This window comes from Ictalurus punctatus, chromosome 18 (genome assembly GCF_001660625.3).
Source record: "Ictalurus punctatus breed USDA103 chromosome 18, Coco_2.0, whole genome shotgun sequence".
NCBI classification, from domain to species: Eukaryota; Metazoa; Chordata; class Actinopteri; order Siluriformes; family Ictaluridae; genus Ictalurus; species Ictalurus punctatus.
The window spans coordinates 17,803,785-17,820,724 of NC_030433.2; the positions used below are offsets into that span (position 1 = coordinate 17,803,785).

At 36.6% G+C, this 16,940-nt stretch overlaps 1 protein-coding gene across 3 annotated transcripts in view; it reads right to left on the bottom strand.

Annotated features, from left to right (window-relative positions):
• arhgap42a (Rho GTPase activating protein 42a) overlaps positions 1-16,940 on the bottom strand; it is a 46,258-nt gene that overhangs the window by 11,616 nt on the left and 17,702 nt on the right. For all 3 annotated transcript variants that reach the window (XM_017492994.3, XM_017492996.3, XM_053687808.1), the window contains 10 exons: positions 16,337-16,408; positions 8,982-9,083; positions 8,737-8,847; positions 7,929-8,033; positions 6,891-7,020; positions 6,240-6,340; positions 6,014-6,123; positions 4,251-4,329; positions 1,324-1,363; positions 1,169-1,231 (listed from right to left, as the gene is read on the bottom strand). In XM_017492994.3, coding sequence (XP_017348483.1) covers positions 1,169-1,231; positions 1,324-1,363; positions 4,251-4,329; positions 6,014-6,123; positions 6,240-6,340; positions 6,891-7,020; positions 7,929-8,033; positions 8,737-8,847; positions 8,982-9,083; positions 16,337-16,408 — 913 coding nt within the window. The remainder of the gene's footprint in view (positions 1-1,168; positions 1,232-1,323; positions 1,364-4,250; positions 4,330-6,013; positions 6,124-6,239; positions 6,341-6,890; positions 7,021-7,928; positions 8,034-8,736; positions 8,848-8,981; positions 9,084-16,336; positions 16,409-16,940) is intronic.

Consider the following 16,940-nt stretch of genomic DNA (forward strand, 5'->3'; position numbering starts at 1 on the left):
AATATACTTATCTAGTTAATACTATGTTACTACATTTACAGCATTTAGCAGGTGCCCTTATCCAAAGCCATTTACAGCAGTGCTTTGTAATCTCTGTCTAAAACATAAACAATAATCATTCTAGGTCACTAGGTCATTAAGTGTTATTACATTACATTAGCTAGGAATTTATTTATTCATTTTCAATACACTTTTTGCAGATTCTGTACAATTATAACATTATAACATAATTCTGTATTTGCTGTGCAATGATTTGCTGTGCAAAGAGCTTTCAATGATCCAGTGGGCTAGCTAGTTTATCTTTGGTTTGTCCACCCCTGTACTGTAAGTAACTATAAAAAAAAAATTAATTTTATTAATTTTGAAGACTCAATCTATCAATCCATCCATTTTCCATCCACTTATCGTGTATAGGGTCGTTGGGGAGCATGGAACCCTCAGGGGCAAGGCAGGGGACAACCTGGACAGGGGTGCCAACCCGTTGCAGGGCACATTCGCACACACTCGCACAGTTCACTCACTACAGACGATTTGGAAATGCCAATCTACTTGCCAGCTCATAACATATGTCTTTGGAATCCAGAGCACCCAGAGGAAACCCTCGAAGCAAGGGGAGAACATGCAAACCCCACGCACACAGCACAGAGGCAGGATTCGAACAGGAGGTGTGAGGCAAACGTGCTAACCGCTAAGCCGTCAATGAGCAAAGGCAATTTTCGAAGCTACTAGGGCCAGAGCAAATTTTTAGTGTTTGGACTTGTAACATGAGTCTATCTCACCCCATAACACCTATCCAAATCTTCATGAACTTTCTTAAAATGACATCCTGAAGCTACATAATCAGCTTTAAAATTTGGGAGCCTTGGAACAGAGGCAGTATGATGCCAAATTATGACAGATGATTTGCTGTTGCTCAATCATCTGCGTGATAAAACTTGATAACTTAAAATGTGGTTTGATGCAGAAATTTACAGAAAATATTTTGGGTAAGATAGACTTCCATTACAAGTTCAAACACCAAAAATGTCTTGTTTTATCGACTACATTTGGGGTAAAAAATTAAATTTTCACTGAACCTTTAAATCAGAATCACAACACAAGTATAAGCATGCATGTTTCCACTGGAAGAGAAGAGCCATTCATCCGGGAATGTAATTACCAGTCTCACCTCTTGTCTCCACAAGGTGAATGCACTTCTTTACGAAGTTAAACCCCGCCTCATTTAGGAATGCTACACACACAAAAGATGCCTTGCATTACCTTCCTTTATCAGAACATTTCTCAAATTTGTGACATCTGATTATGTATGAGGAGTGTACTTACTTTCTTCTTTCTTGTTCAGAAGTGCTGGAAGTGTGTAAATCTATAGATAACAAGACATACCACTATTAAACATATATCTAAACCACATTATATATATTATAAGACAAATCTAAGGTTCATTAATACATATTCAGTTTACAGTGTTTGGGGTAAATCAATCCCACAGTGCTTGCTGTGTTGTCATCTCTTTTTCTTTTGTGTTTTTGTTTCAGAGTGGATCTATTATGGGTAAATCCAGCAAGAGATCATGCTTAACCATCGCCTTCACTGACTGATCAAAGGTTCAGACCATAAAGAGCCATGAATGAAATATAAACACACAGGTCTCTCATCTTCTCTTCCTGGGCCTTAAAGTTTCCAGACAGCACGTCTGATCTGTCTACTGATAAAGATTACAAGGAAAACAAAACTTATTAAAGCACCTAACACAGGAAAAAATGGCTGACACTTCTCACGTCAACATTTCTTTTTATACCACGGTCAATCTGACTTCCTGCATTGCTAAAAAAAGCAGAGTATTATGTTAAGAATGATAATGATCTAAGTGAATAGTAAACTACAGATTTGTTTTGTCTAGACCTATTTAGGATATACAGATGGGTGAGAAATTAAAGGAAAATTGGTGGCCCTGTTGTGCCGTATATACTGTAATTTATTTTGCTGGCATATTTAGCTCGACTTGTCCCCTTAGCATGAAGCGTAACTGCAAATAATGCACTAAAACATGCAAAAAAGGTCTCTTCCAGAATGGCCCCGCCCACATCCACAGGGCAGGGCAACTGACTGAATGACTTGATGAGGATGAATGTCAATGTCATATGATGTCAATCATATGCTATGGCCTTCACACTCACAAGATCTCAATCCAAACGAGCATTGCAATTTTTGAGTGACATGTTAGTGAGGGAAAATCTTTTTGAAGAACGATATTCATCACTCCAGTACAGTTCCAGAAACTTGTAGAATCTTTTCTAAGTTGTACTGAAGCTATTCTGACAGCTCCTTGTGGGCCAGCATCTTACTAAGCCACTTTATGTTGTTTTTCCTTTAATTTGTCACCTGTCTGTATATACACACAGTGCCAGTGAAAATTTGTGCACTCTTTAATTTCTCTTTTATTTCTATACTGGAATACATTGTCAGTACATTCAAATTTTTCGATTTTGAAAATTCTAAAACACTGCCCCCCTCCAAAAAAAGAAAAGAAAAAGGAATATATTATTTGAATGGAAAAACGTTTTCGTACTTTTTTGTTCATTTTATATTATTTAGAGAGAAAATTTTTTAGATCTAATTGATGAAGACGTATAGCTTACTCACTCTAATTAGACAGTAACTATTAAGAATGAGCCAAAATTTTTGAATTTCGAAACATTTGAGAACATCTTCAAAAAAAAATATATAACAGTTAATTAGGCATTTCTGAGTATTAGTCAGAACTGTATAATATATAGTTTGAATTCGGCAGTTTGCTCCAACATGAAATAAAGGGGGAAAAGTTTTTGGGTCTGTTGTTAATGAGCCAATTATGGTGACAGTCTTAAAAAAAGAAATAAAAAGAAGATACAGTGCAAGGTTCATACCTTCCTTGGTAAAACTGCCCCCCCCCTTTTTGATTTAAAATTTAATTTTAAATTAAAATTTAAATTTAAATTGTTTTCACTAGGAATAGTTTACCAGTTGCTGGTTACAAAGATAAATCATTGTTGGGGAAAAAATACTGTACAATGATATTTCATAATTTAACAACAGCAAACCAACAAATATTTATGCCTTGAAAATAGTAGTTTTCCTAATATTAGTTTTGCCTGAAATGTTCATCAGTCACAACATATATTTATCTTACAACTGATTCAAGATCTGAGATCTGCAAATTACTAAGAACTTCAATACAACAATTAAGGACTTTGGTACAGAACTGACATTGTGTGTCTTTTTGTTTTGTAACACTTATAATTACACATAATGACTAGAAATTATAGTGATAATATATGTATATTTTTATACTGAGTTACTGAAATTCTTATATACTGCTTGTGTTTCATCTTGTAAATGCCTTTCATGCATAGAGAGCATGATGTCCATGTGAAAATACAGAAATATACATCTATTTAAGTTTCAACAGAAACAGGAAGGAACTACTCAACAACTCAGAAATCAATCACTCCAGACAAAGCGGACTCTGGTTAATTGTGCTGAAGCTTTTTATGAGTCTGTCCCTACAGTACCGGAAACCACGGAGACAAACTCTACAGTGAAAACAAATCTCAACACAAAAAAGGATGACCTCACACTCCTGGTTATACTTGCTTTGTAGGGAGTTATTCAATGACTGAAGAATTCAAGTGAAACTCATTAGTATTGTGCTATTTCTTTTGTATACGGGATGATTTTCTCTGAATATGTGAAGGTGAAATGTTTACATTTGATGGTTTGAATCAAGGAAATAAATGACGAAAGGGATAGTTCACGGTTGCTTTCATTATTATTATTATTATTATTATTATTATTATTCTTTTATTTAACAAGTCAATGCTTCATACTTTTAATCAGTTTATAGTTACTGTTAATATTATGGAATATTGCTGTTATCACTTACATTAAAGCAACTATAAACAGTCGTTCCTTCACTTTCTGTTGATGTTATTAAGGAATTTTATATAAAAAAAAAAGAACTTTTTTACAGAGAAACTACAAAATGCAAATTCCTCTGTCCTTAGACTTTTGTGTGGTGGAAATCATTAAGGAATAGCTACTACGTCTGACTCGTACAAAGCGCTGACACTGGAGATTCCTTCCAAAAATGTTAACTTCATCATATTATTGATTGTCTGTAAAAACTAGCTGTGATTTGAGCTACATAGAAAAAAAAAACATCATCTGCTCTGCTGTATAGCATGGGATTGGTATAATGGGTGTGTTCTTACTGGCTCTTTTCCATCCATGGCCTCCATCCACAGACGTCTGTTGGATTCAGACAGAGCCTGCAGGGTGATGATGCCATGCCTGAGGAACAGAATAATCAGATTTCAGAGGTTTGCTGCACGGCAGCTGTCTGTACACAGCAACATCAGCTGGTGCACAACGGAAACTTGGATGTACTGCTAATTAGATCGGGTTTAAATAGTGAACAGCACAAAATCCCAAAACAAAGAACAAAAAAAATGAAAAAGAAAAAGCGCAAAAAAAACAACAACCCAAAAAAACTATAATGTTTTCTACGCACCATTCCAAAACACAGGCAACTCAGGATTATTGGCACCAATTATGTTACATAAACATTACACACAGTAATTTAGACCTTCTACTCAAACAGCTGGAGAAAAATTCTGAGTACTTTTTTGAAATTTATTGACACCCCTAATTAAGGTTACAGTTTACTTGAAGTTCACAAAATGCAGTGCCAGAACTTAGCCAAGTGTCACAGGAACTAGCTTTGGAACTTGTGAAGATGAATGGCATCATGGAATTGTCTAAGTAACAGCATACGTATTTTAGACCAAAACCTGGTTGTCTCTGCCAGGAGGTTGATATTTCAACAAAATAATGAAATCCAATGGATACCCAATTCAACACAGAAATGGTCGTGAGACACAATATCAGTGGTTTGCAATGACCAGGTTATACTCTTTGAACCTTTTCGAAATCCTGAAGTGAAACTCGAAACTCTGAACTGAGACAAATCTAAGGTGCTTTCACACTTGCCATTTTTTACTGGTATGAACCTTCCCCCTAATCCCCCCCCCCCAAAAAAAAAAAAACATAAAAAAGGGAGTTAGTTAGAGTTACATTTATATAGAGCTTTTCTAGATACCCAAAGAGCCTTGAATACAGATAACAAATTTGTACAAGCAAAACGTGTGCAGGTGGCTGAGGGAAAAAAAAACACCAAGTGTGAAAGCAGCCTAAGAATACAACTGTAAGATACAATCGTCTATAAGTGTCTCCAACCTTGTTAGAAATTACAGGATGAGATTCAGTGCTGTTATTCTAGACAAGACTTCAACTAATATTGTTTGCGGCGGTGCGAATAATTTTGAAATCATTGTCCTGTGTAAAATAATTGCACCACCTGAAAACATTTTATCCATTTGACAAAATCGTGTTAATTAAAACTGCTCAGTATCCGAATATATTAAAGGGACAAAAGACCACTTTTTGCATTTTATTTGCTTTATATATCCATTTTGCAAATTTTCATGAAGGTTGCCAATAATTCTGGAGTTGACAGTATAATTAGTAGAAAGTAGCATTTGATAAGGTGAAAGGTGTAAAGACTAAGTGCAGCATGTGAAAGGAGCTGTTGGTAGCTGGTAGCATGTGGTAGCACACGTGCAGTCACAAAACAAAGCAGGAAAAATCGGACATACCGGTGGACTTTATAGAAACATTGAAGAGAACTGAACAGAATCCCTTGACAAGTGTTATTTCTTCGGTTATGAAGAGCAAGAAGAAAGGAAGTAGAGAAAAGAATGTTGAATGGAGTCCTTGAGAGACTTCTGAAGTTGCCAAGGAAAACATTAAAGTGGAAAATGCAATATTAAAAAAAAAAAAAAAAAAAAGAATTCTCTACCACACCCTCTAAAGCCAAACGTCACAGCGTCCTCACTGACCTCGCGAAAGCCTGGAAGGAATTGAGGGAGAAAAAAATGTGCTATCATATGCAGAAGTGCAGAAACTGAAAACAAACCTTTCCACCACTTCAATATCAAAGCAGAATCGCTTGTCGATGGAGTCTGTCCTTCTCCTGATGCACGACTTGAGCTTGAACATTTCAGGTGGACTCAGAACTAGTCCGTTCTTCACAAAAACACAAAGAGTCACTTACTCAGCATAGTAAAGCATTGTGGAAATCTAGAACTTGGATATGTACGAGACATTAAAAAAGACAACATTTTACAAATCAAATGTTCTACCTGTTTGCTTCCAGATTTGATTTCAGAGCTGCTCATGGTGAACATCTTAGTCTCTTTGTCATACGTGCAGTAATGTCGGCTCCACGTGAATCCCAGAGGACCTTTAACAAACAGTTTAAGGTATTCAACATATATTCAACAAATGATGTGCTTGTGGGATTATTCGCTTACATGATAAAAAAACAAAACAAAACACATATATAAATAATAAAATAAATAAATAAATAAATAAAAATATATATATAGTGCTTGCAAAGAATTGAAAGAAAGAAAAGACGGTTCAAAAGAAAAAGAAAAAAGGGAGAGAAAGAGAGAGGGAGAGAGAGAGAGAACAAACGAAAGAACAAAAATACATGGGGAAAAGTTGTGGGAGCACTTAAAAGGGATATGTGTAGGATGGGAGTGTGGGGGCATTTACTGTGGGGGAATTTGTATATGGCTTTTAGGTGTGAAGGGGAATTTTGTGGATATCTGGGCATTTATCAGTGAGTGGGGCATTTGTGGATGTGGGGGCATTAAAATTAAAATGGAGGGGGTATTTAGGGGGGGTGGCATTTATCTATAGGAGTGTCTAGCTGTGGAGGTATTTATGGAAGTAGTGTGTGGAATGGGCAATATGACAAAAATATCACATGATGAGAGAATACTCACGTTTCTCCTGTACATAAAGAAAGCCCTCCATAGTCCACTGTCCAGGAGCTTTGAAGTCCTGCTCTGCTGACCTTATCCTTCGCATCAGATTCTCCACTTCCTGTCTGGTGCTCTCAAAATTATTCCTTGTCTTCAAAGAGAAAACTCAGTGAATTGTTGGTTCAGGAAGGGCACAGAAACATTACTGACTGAAACTTTCGATATTATTTGAAGAAGCCCTAAAATGGTCTTGGCTACATTTGAACTAAACAATGAAGCCTATCATCAGATCAGCCAGATCATCATCATCTTAATGTGTACTCTATTCAATAAATAACAGTGTGCAGTAGGCTTGTTCAATATTTACTTTTTTCCCCTTCTTATGTTTTTTTTTTTTTTTTTTAAACAGATAGATGATTTAATTGTCCAGAACCAATAATCTAAAAAAGACAGAAAAAACAAGCATGTTTTCATTTCATTTCATTTTAGGACAGTAGAGGATAATATCATTATCAGCTATACAGTGGGAGACTGCATAGCAAAAAACTCGGTTGGATGGTGAATTTTAACTGAATGTGCAGTAAAAAAATTCCCAATATGCTTTCTCTCTCTATATATATTCCTTTTACAAATCAGTTGTCTAATTTCCACGGTTTTTCTCTTAAATCTGTAGTGACTGATGCAAAAACGCGCCAAAGAGCTCTATTTAATCATGTTTTAATTATCAATATTATTAACAGTAGGCCTATATAATCTTTTTAGGTCAACATTTTCATCCTTTTTTCTCTTTTGGTGCAAAACTAGAAGCTCGGTTTTTCTGTCAAAAGAGCTCAGGAGAAGGGGGCGGGGTTTCCAGGCTTTGTCAATTGATATCGGAGAGTTCGTAATGGCAGCGCAAATCATTCTTGATTCATGTGTGCTCATCTCCCATTTTATTAGTGCAAAAACTGGCAGGTCTGGTAGTAAACATCATTGGATAACAGTAATATAGCACAAGCATAGTATACAGTATGCCTTTCATTTTGAATTTACTGCATGATGTGTAACATGGACTCTTACATTCTGCAGGTTGAACTGAAGCTGCTGCTTATATGGCTCAAATTCATGCGCCAGCTCATAACCTTCATGGTAAAATGTGAACAGTCCTTGGAGAAACGCCAAGAGCTGAGAGAGAGAGAGAGAGGGGAGGGAGGGGAGAGAGAGAGAGAGAGAGAGAGAGAGAGAGAGAGAGAGAGAGCGAGAGAGAGAGAGCAAGAGAGAGGAAATTTTTCAAAATGACCACAGATTTGGGCCAAGATGCATCATCATCACAACACAAATTCAGTCAAAGTCCTCTTCGATTCACATGCATCAAGCATAAGTACAGCTAAAATGTCTCATTTACCAACAAACATCACTGTACAAAACGATTTCGTTCTCTACACATTTGCATGGATTTCCTCCAGGTTCTCTGGTTTCCTCCTACCTCCCAAAACATTCTGCCAGCTAGATTGGCTACAATAATATTCCTAAGATGTGTGTGAATGTGCGCATGGCACATTTGAGTTGAACTAAGCTGTGGGAAATTACAGCTACAGGTTTGACGATCATTTATTCATCATCAATAAATATTTGTCCTGATGAGTGCTGCTGTGGTTTAAAATACTTATTAGTCATAATTTCTTCTCAAGTGTTAAAAAAACAGTCCTTTGCACATGTTCACTTGTTACTCCATTAACGTCATAGTCCCAGGGTACAACTAAAGAAGTAAACCACAATTACACATCTATCTGATTAAATTGTTTATCCCTGCTTACTTGCTGCTGCTTGCTGTTCAGCCAGCTTTCAAAATGAAAAAATAAAGTATTGATTGAATTCCCATTCTCACCGGCTCAACAAACTCAAATTTCTTTTTCTCTTGCACTTCTTGGATCTTGAAGACGTATTCAAGAGAGGCATCACAAAACATCTGTCGCTCCTTATTGATCTGGGTATCTGCCTGAAAAAAGAGACACGCATACATTCACATATCAGTTCGCATATCAAAGAGCCGGCGTTTAAAAAAAAATCGAATTACAAATCAGACACGGTGAGTATATGAAAAGACTTCATTAGAATGTTATGAAATGTTACCTCTTGTAAAAAGGACTCTTTCTTTTTTGAGGACAAATTCAGATGTTTTTCCAGAAATGTATAGTACTTCTCAGTTTCCTTGTCAAATTTCTTCTTTCCCTCCTTCAAAAAAACAAAAACAAGATAATGTCGATAGCAAGACTGGCATTTCCTTTGCTGTAATTACAAAGATAAATGTCTTGTAAAAAAAAAAGAAAAAGAAAAGAAAGAACCTGTTATATAACAGGCCAAACAAACTTCGTGCAAAAGCCTCATTAAAATGTTTCGAAGATGTCCATTTGTTTACTTGATTCGGACGGACATGGACAGAAGGCTTTCTGATTGGCTGTCTAACCAGCAGGTGGCGTGCTTGTTCCTGTACACTGGACCAGCATTGAATTAATACTTTCATATTAATCATATTTTAATACAAAAAAAACAAAAACAAAAACAAAAACCACTTACGTCATGTGACATGTCCTGAAACGGTCACAACACAGACTCATAAGGTAGATAATTATTAGTTTCATATCTCAAGTGATTACATTGTAATGTTCAGGCAGTAAACAGACTGATGGGTTACACTGGGTTTGGACCGGGGACAAGTTAGGGATTAGTTAGGTGTTCACAGAAGAGGTGTGTCTTAAGCAGTATTTTAAAGATAATGATGGATTCTGCTGTCCAGATTGAGGTTGGAAGTTCATTCCACCACTGAGGGACAGTCATTTTGAAGGTCCTGGACAGGGGTTACTGAGGTGTCAGAACATCAGAGAGCTACAAAACCAGTGATTCATAGCACACTCTCAGAAAAAAAGGGTACTAAATTGTGCCTTTCTTTGTCACTGGAGCGGTACCCTCAAGATTACATCTTCTATACCTTTAGTGTGTATCTTTTACATTGAGAGGAGCTTGTATTGTACTGTGCCTTTAAATAAGAGTGGTCCTTAAAATCCAATTAGGTATCTTAAATCAATTCAAAGGTCAAATCTATTCACATTACCATACAAAAGATACACAGTAAAGGTAAAAAAAGATGTACCCTTGAAGGTAATACTCTAGTAATAAGGAAAGTTACAGTTTAGTACCATTTTTAAAAAAAAAAGTGCAAGCAGAGAAACAAAGAACCGTTCCTGTGAGCATTTTTTCATCGCTCACTGCTTTAACTCCTACCCATTAAGGTTGATTATTTATTAATATGCAAATGGAAAAGTCTGGAATTAACTGAACTTGAAAACATTGTGCAATCTTATTCGCTATATCTGACAGAAATCCACAGAGTACATGCATTTTTCAGTCCCATTATCTTGTTCTTGTAATCTCAAGATAAAAGGTTGTTTTCTCAAGATAGCAGAAGTGTTTTTTTTTTATTGACATAACAAACTGAATGACGAGGCTTGAAGATAACAGGTTAGACGAAGAACTGTGCGATATCAGGAACTGTGCGATATCAGGAAACTAAAAATACATTCGTTAAAAAAAAATCTTTGTTTTACTGATTTCATACAGCAATCACGTAGTTGTAAAATAAACAAATCAGAACCTATGCTAGCCAGTGAACTAACAAAAAGTATGCTAGGTACATTTTAACCCTTGCACACCCATGCAGTATTAGAAAAAGGGTCACATTCGAAAATCATGAAGAATATTTGATTAATCATTAGTTTGACATGTCGTGATGTCAGATTTCTGACAATCTGAGGCATTAGCAAAAAAAAACACCTGATGATTCGTTGCAGGCTTGCAAAGCACAAAGAACCTTGAGTGCACTAAGAACTTTCACTAAGAACGGCTTTCTTTATTGCATTCATTATCCCTGGAGACAATCTACTTCTCAGATAAGCAACCCCCAAGCTATGCTAGCAAGCTAACATTGACTCTATAGCTGCCAATTTAGCTTTCCACATATACCCTGAGGGCAGCTGAGGTAGGAGAAAAGGTCACTTTCCAAAATAAGGAGGGCAATTGATCAATCATTGATTTTTTTACATCTCAAGTCTATGACAATGAAGTGTTTCTCCAGAACAGGAGAGTAAACATATCAGTGAGTTACTGAGGCATTGGAGTGGAACTGATGATTCATTGCAGGTACTGTATGTAAAGCACAAACCACAGAGAAGTGAGAACCTTGTGAACAAGAGACGACAGCTGTAAAGAAATCCTTGCTTCACTAATTTTTAAACCATGGACCTGTACCCACTTATTTGTAGATTAAACAAACCAGAATCTTTGATAGCTAACTCACTAGCTAACAATATGTCTACAATACATTTAGCTAAGCTACCCCTGTAGTTATCCACATGTGGACATAACAATCCTCCAACTGTCTGCAATTAAAATAATAATAATGATAATAATTATACATATGTGTATATATATATATATATATATATATATATATATATATATATATATATATATATATATGAAAGGAAATTCTCTTATATTATGTACCCTCTTATATTATGAACTGCTATCAAATACCTATGATGAATGTAATCATTTAATAACCTTGTATTCATTTAATTACCTCTTTGAATAAGCTGATCACCTGATATCCTTGATTATATTATTATGTATTTCCATGTCAACATGACACAGGACTTATTTGTGTATTTATGTATTATGACAATGTGCTGTGTGTTATGTTTAAATCTGTCTGACACCTGGACCAGTAGAAACCGTCCACGCACTGCTTGTTATCGATGTGTATAAATACTCTTGGTTTGCATGAATAAACTCGGATGTCTATTTGAGCATGCATCATGCATGTGTCCGTGTGTGTTCACTTAGGCTCCCCAGATCGATCTGAAACGCTCTGAGGAGAACCACACTTTCTAAGCACAGAACTAAAAGTTAATAGAAGTAATGGTAGGACAGGCTGAAAGGGTTGATGGAGATCTGAAGACATATATAATTATATTCCTGAGATACTTGGAAATCTAACAATATATATGTGTATATGTGTATATATATATATATATATATATATATATATATATATATATATATATATATATATTTCCTCCAGATCCTGAATAAAAAAAAATAATCATATGATAATGGTACACCAAAAAATATAACTGGATAAAAATAAAATAAAATAAAATAATAAGATAAATAAATATAAATATAAATAAAATAGTATGTGGTTAAGGTTCACATGCCAAGACATTATTCCTTATCTTCCTATTTTTTTTAACTGTCCACAATCATGACACTGATAAACAACTCGGAAACCTTGCTAGCTAGCATACTAGTTAACAACATGTCTATAGCAATACATTGACCAAAGTACCCCTTTAGCCTTCCACATGTGGGCACAACAATCTTATGATAATGGTACGCCAAAAGAGATAATAGTATGGTATATAACAATGTCATAGTATAGGACATTAGAAATATTCATTATCTTCATATTTTCTAACTGTCCACAGTTATACAACTAATTATTCATTTCAGGCATTAACAAATTACAGCTATTAAACGTATTTGTTCCACTAATCACCTAGTGGAAATATAAACTATGAAGAAACTATGCTAGCTAGCTTGGCTTTATACTCGGAATTTCAGACTTGTGTCTAGGAAAAAAAATGAAGGAAACGCCCCCTCATTTTGGAATTCCTACTTGGAAAGTCGAGAAGCTGTGCTAGACCTGAATTCGGCATATGATGTCATATCAACATGGCTGTTCATGCCGTCAACAGTCACACAATCACAGCCAAGTACTCATTGTGAGTATTAAATGAGTTTGTAGTGGTATTCGCTTTAGATCAGTCACCATCCAGACACATTAGTTGGTTAAATCTATAACACTGACCAAACAGTTTGCTGTTTTGAAAAAATAAACACTCTGTCACTATTGAAATCTGGGTAGCATGTTGCTAGTTCATGAGCTTTTGGTGCTTGAGCATAGCAAACAATTGACAAGATTTCATGAAGATGTCCATGCTGTTTGAATGTCCATATTTCTTTGTAGCTTGAACATGAGGAAGTTGTAAATAACGTAATTCCGAGCACCCAAATTCCACTTCTGAGTAACACCGAATGCAGCATTACATATCTATGTATGTGTGGCACCAAACAGAGTTCAGACTGCCTATGTGAACCTCTTGTTCATCTTGATATAATGAGAAAAATAAATAAATCTCAAGATAATGAGACAGATTTTTTTTTTTCGCACATCCTCTATGGGACTTCTAGGTAGGCTTCTGACATACAAAGTCTGATGTAGTAAAAAAACAAACAAACAAACAAACAAACCCTAGAGTTCATTCATTAAGTCAGGCCCGATTAAAATGAGGTTTTGGTTTGTGAAATTCTAAAATTTGACCAAATTATTTTCAAGACCTTCAGGAAAAGGATTCCTTTCTTGAGACTGCAACTGAAATCTGATCCAAGCTGTTTGTTTTTCCTCTACGCCACTAGCCAAACCTTTCCCATGACCCTATCATGGACACTCAGCAGACTGCGAACTTGCCAAGCGACAAAGCAGAGGAATCGCATTTCTGACATGCTTACTCCAAGCCCATCTGCTGACATAACAATTACATCACCCTTCCTGAGCCTTTAGGGCTCTAATTTAGGAGTTCTGAGAGGAATATACATATAGTATTCTGAGTTTGCATTGTTAGTATTAGTATTGGTGTGTGGTCTGATGAAGGTGTAGACCTTTGTGTTTGTGGTGAGATACTGAGATGTCAGTAATGTGGTGTTTATGCACTCGTTTGTCATGTATGTGTGTCTGCTCTTGTGCAGGAGGTTGAACAGCCGGACAGCCGTACCCTTTGGCCTCTGCGGTCTGAATGTCGAAGCTGAGCGAGTTCCATCGCAGCTCTGCCTGAAGAATCTGGGACTGAAACACCCAAATAAGGCAGCGTGTTTTCAGCTTTGGATCTTTCAGCAGTGAGCTCATCAGGCAGTGCCTGGCTGAGAGGAGGTCACACTTCCAGCTCATCAGGACTCAGCAGACTGCATCTTAATTCTCAACTCTTAACCATATGTGTTTCCCAATCCTGGTACTGAAATCCCCTCTTTGCTACACATATTAGCATTTTACATTATCTCATCACACCTGACCCCACTCATTAACTGAGGTTAAACTGGGTATGTTAAGCAGCAGTCACACTGGTGCAATCCAGTGACTTTCAAGGTCTTGAAATGATAGGGCTAAAACATTCCTGCTTGAGTTTCAACTTACAGACTGAAAACCAAGATTCTACTATAGAATTTTCTGGTAAAGAGCAGAATTCATGTTTCCCTCAATTATTGCAAGTTGCCCAGACCCTGAAGCAGCAAAGCATCCCCACACCATCACACTTCCACCACCATGCTTGACCATAGGTATGATGTTCTTTTTGTGAAATTCTGCATTTGGTTTATGCCAGATGTTATGAGACCCCTGTCTTTCAAACAGTTCCACTTTCAATTCATCAATCCACAGAAAATTCTCCCAAAGGATTTGAGGATCATTAGGGTATGTTTTACAAAAATTCAGATGAGTCTTAATGTTCTTCTGAGTTAGCAGTGGTTTTCGCCTAGCCATTCTTCCATGGATGGCATTTTTGCCCAGTGTCTTTCTGATAGCGGAGTCATGAACAGTGACCTTTATTGATGTAAGAGAGGACTGTAGGTCCTTTGATGATGTCCTTGGTTCTTTTGTGACTTGCTGGATGAGCAGTTGCTGTGCTCTTGGAGGTATTTTGGAAGGTCGGCCACTTCTGGAAAGGTTCACTACTGTGCTGAGTTTTCCCATTTGGAGATAATGGCTCTCACTGTGTTTCTTTTGAGTCCCAGAGCCTTTGAAATAGCTTCGTAACCTTATTACTGTACTGTTATGGTCCTGTAGAAACCCTGACCCTAACCTCAACAGTAGACTTGAATTGATGTAATTTAAAGGCCCTGAACTGCAAACAACCAAACAAGCCATTAAGAAAACAACGAGGCAAATGTCCGGTGTAACTGCTACATAAAAATTCTATTTATTTAGAAAGAAAAGGCCACAGTCCAACCCTACTGGTTTCTCTGGGTTCGTGTTTCCCAAAGTTCACCTCAGTGAACTGGAAACTACGCAAAATTAACTGCTACCGAAAGCGAACTTTCACACGGCATTTTTTTTATTAACGTTCGGTCTGACCACTCCACTGAGACCACTGAGTGGGAGAACACTGTGGCTGTAGCCCAAATAATAAAATTCATGTCTAGTTGGTGATCTTTCTAGAATGACAGTTATTTTAGGAAATGTCCCAAACACTAGAACACATGGAATCCATCCCAACAACATTTTTGACTAGAAATTCCCACAGTGCACTATGAGCATATATTAGTTTCTATTGAGAGACGATATGAGTAGAAACAGGCCACTGCTTAAAATATGAATGGGGCAGTGCGTATAAGTCAACATGGTGGTTGTATTATGTAAGTAGTCTCACCATTCAGTAAAAAAGAGGTAGTCATCTCGAAAACATCTGGCCTATCTGATTCGCACACTGAACCATAGCAGATAGAGGGCACTTTGCGCCATTAGTTAATGAGATGCACGCATATGCAACCTCAAAAATGTTTTTTTTTGTGTTACTGAGTCAAAGGCTACACATTATTTATACTATTTTTGTCAGATATTAACAGCCATTTCAAATCCATCCATCGTTTTGTTGATCCATTTATGGTATATGGATATATATAGAAGCCTGGTCTTGTATAACTGAAAATATCTGCTTGGGAGTGTAGCCAAGATGGCAGCTAAGTGGGCAGACTGTACTAGACAGACTTTGTTTTAATTCCGAGAAATGGCTGTAAGGCGTGAGCTGTTGCAAAAATAACATTCAGCGTCATATTAGCTTGTTCATTGTGTCTCTCTACCGTCTGTTAAGCTTTAGCTTAGTGCCATGAATGAAACACTTTAGCCATTAATTAACCAGGGAGTTACTAAACAAGATACAGAAATGTTTTCAGACATTGACGTACAGAAGTTATAATGTTCTTTTTCCTAGTAAGTCTTTGTGAAATAATATCTATTCACACTGTCAATGTCAAGTTTAATAAAAACCTTTCTCTGAAACACAAGCATTTGGCAGACGGCCTAAAATCTCCAGTTCAGGGCCAGGATTATGAAGCCGTTAATCTACTAAATACATCATAGGGCTGCAGTGGCTTCACTTAATGCCGGGTCTTTGTTTAATGTTGGCGCATGTGGCATTACTGAATCTGGTTATAATTTTGCTGTTCCTTAACAGGTGTTTGCAATTTCTCCCCTTCCTGCAGAGTCTCAGCATGGACCTACATTAAATTATGTACAGGATCATGTCGCATTAAGGATAAAAATGACTCACTGCTGAAACGTGAAGTATAAATTAACAATGGGAATCTGGAGAACTTACTTTGGCAGCGCCAATCTGCTCCTTGCGAAACTTCTCCAGCGGTGTGATCAAGACGTCATCGGCATTCTGAATCTGAATCAAAACACAATTTGATAAGAATGTTTCAATGGAAATTCAAGTGTAATTCTTTGTAGACAGTTTCTCTGGAAAAAAAGAAGCAATTTGTAACTCCTATGAATTTTGACTGGGTCTGAGAACCTTGAGAAAATATGCTGTACAATTTGCCCAACAAACGTTGCTCTTGGCTTACTGTGCATTCCTTAGTATAATACAGTAACGATCCATTTATACAATGAGAGAATACCTCGATTAGGGTGTTTAGGCTGGTTTTACACAGAACTTAATACTATTAGCTCACAATAGGATCAGTAACATGAGTAGAGCTAGAATGTACTTATTTCGAATACATAAGTATCAATTTAAGGAACTTGTACTTAGCTGAGTATAACTGTAAATGAAAACTTGTCATCTTACTCATTTCCATGAAAAACTCAAACTTTGTCCGTTTAGACCATCAAAGTATATTTAGACCATCTTTTGTCCAGCACTCAGTTTAATCCTTGTTGTGTGCATTTTTATTTTTATTTCTTTTACTATATTTAAA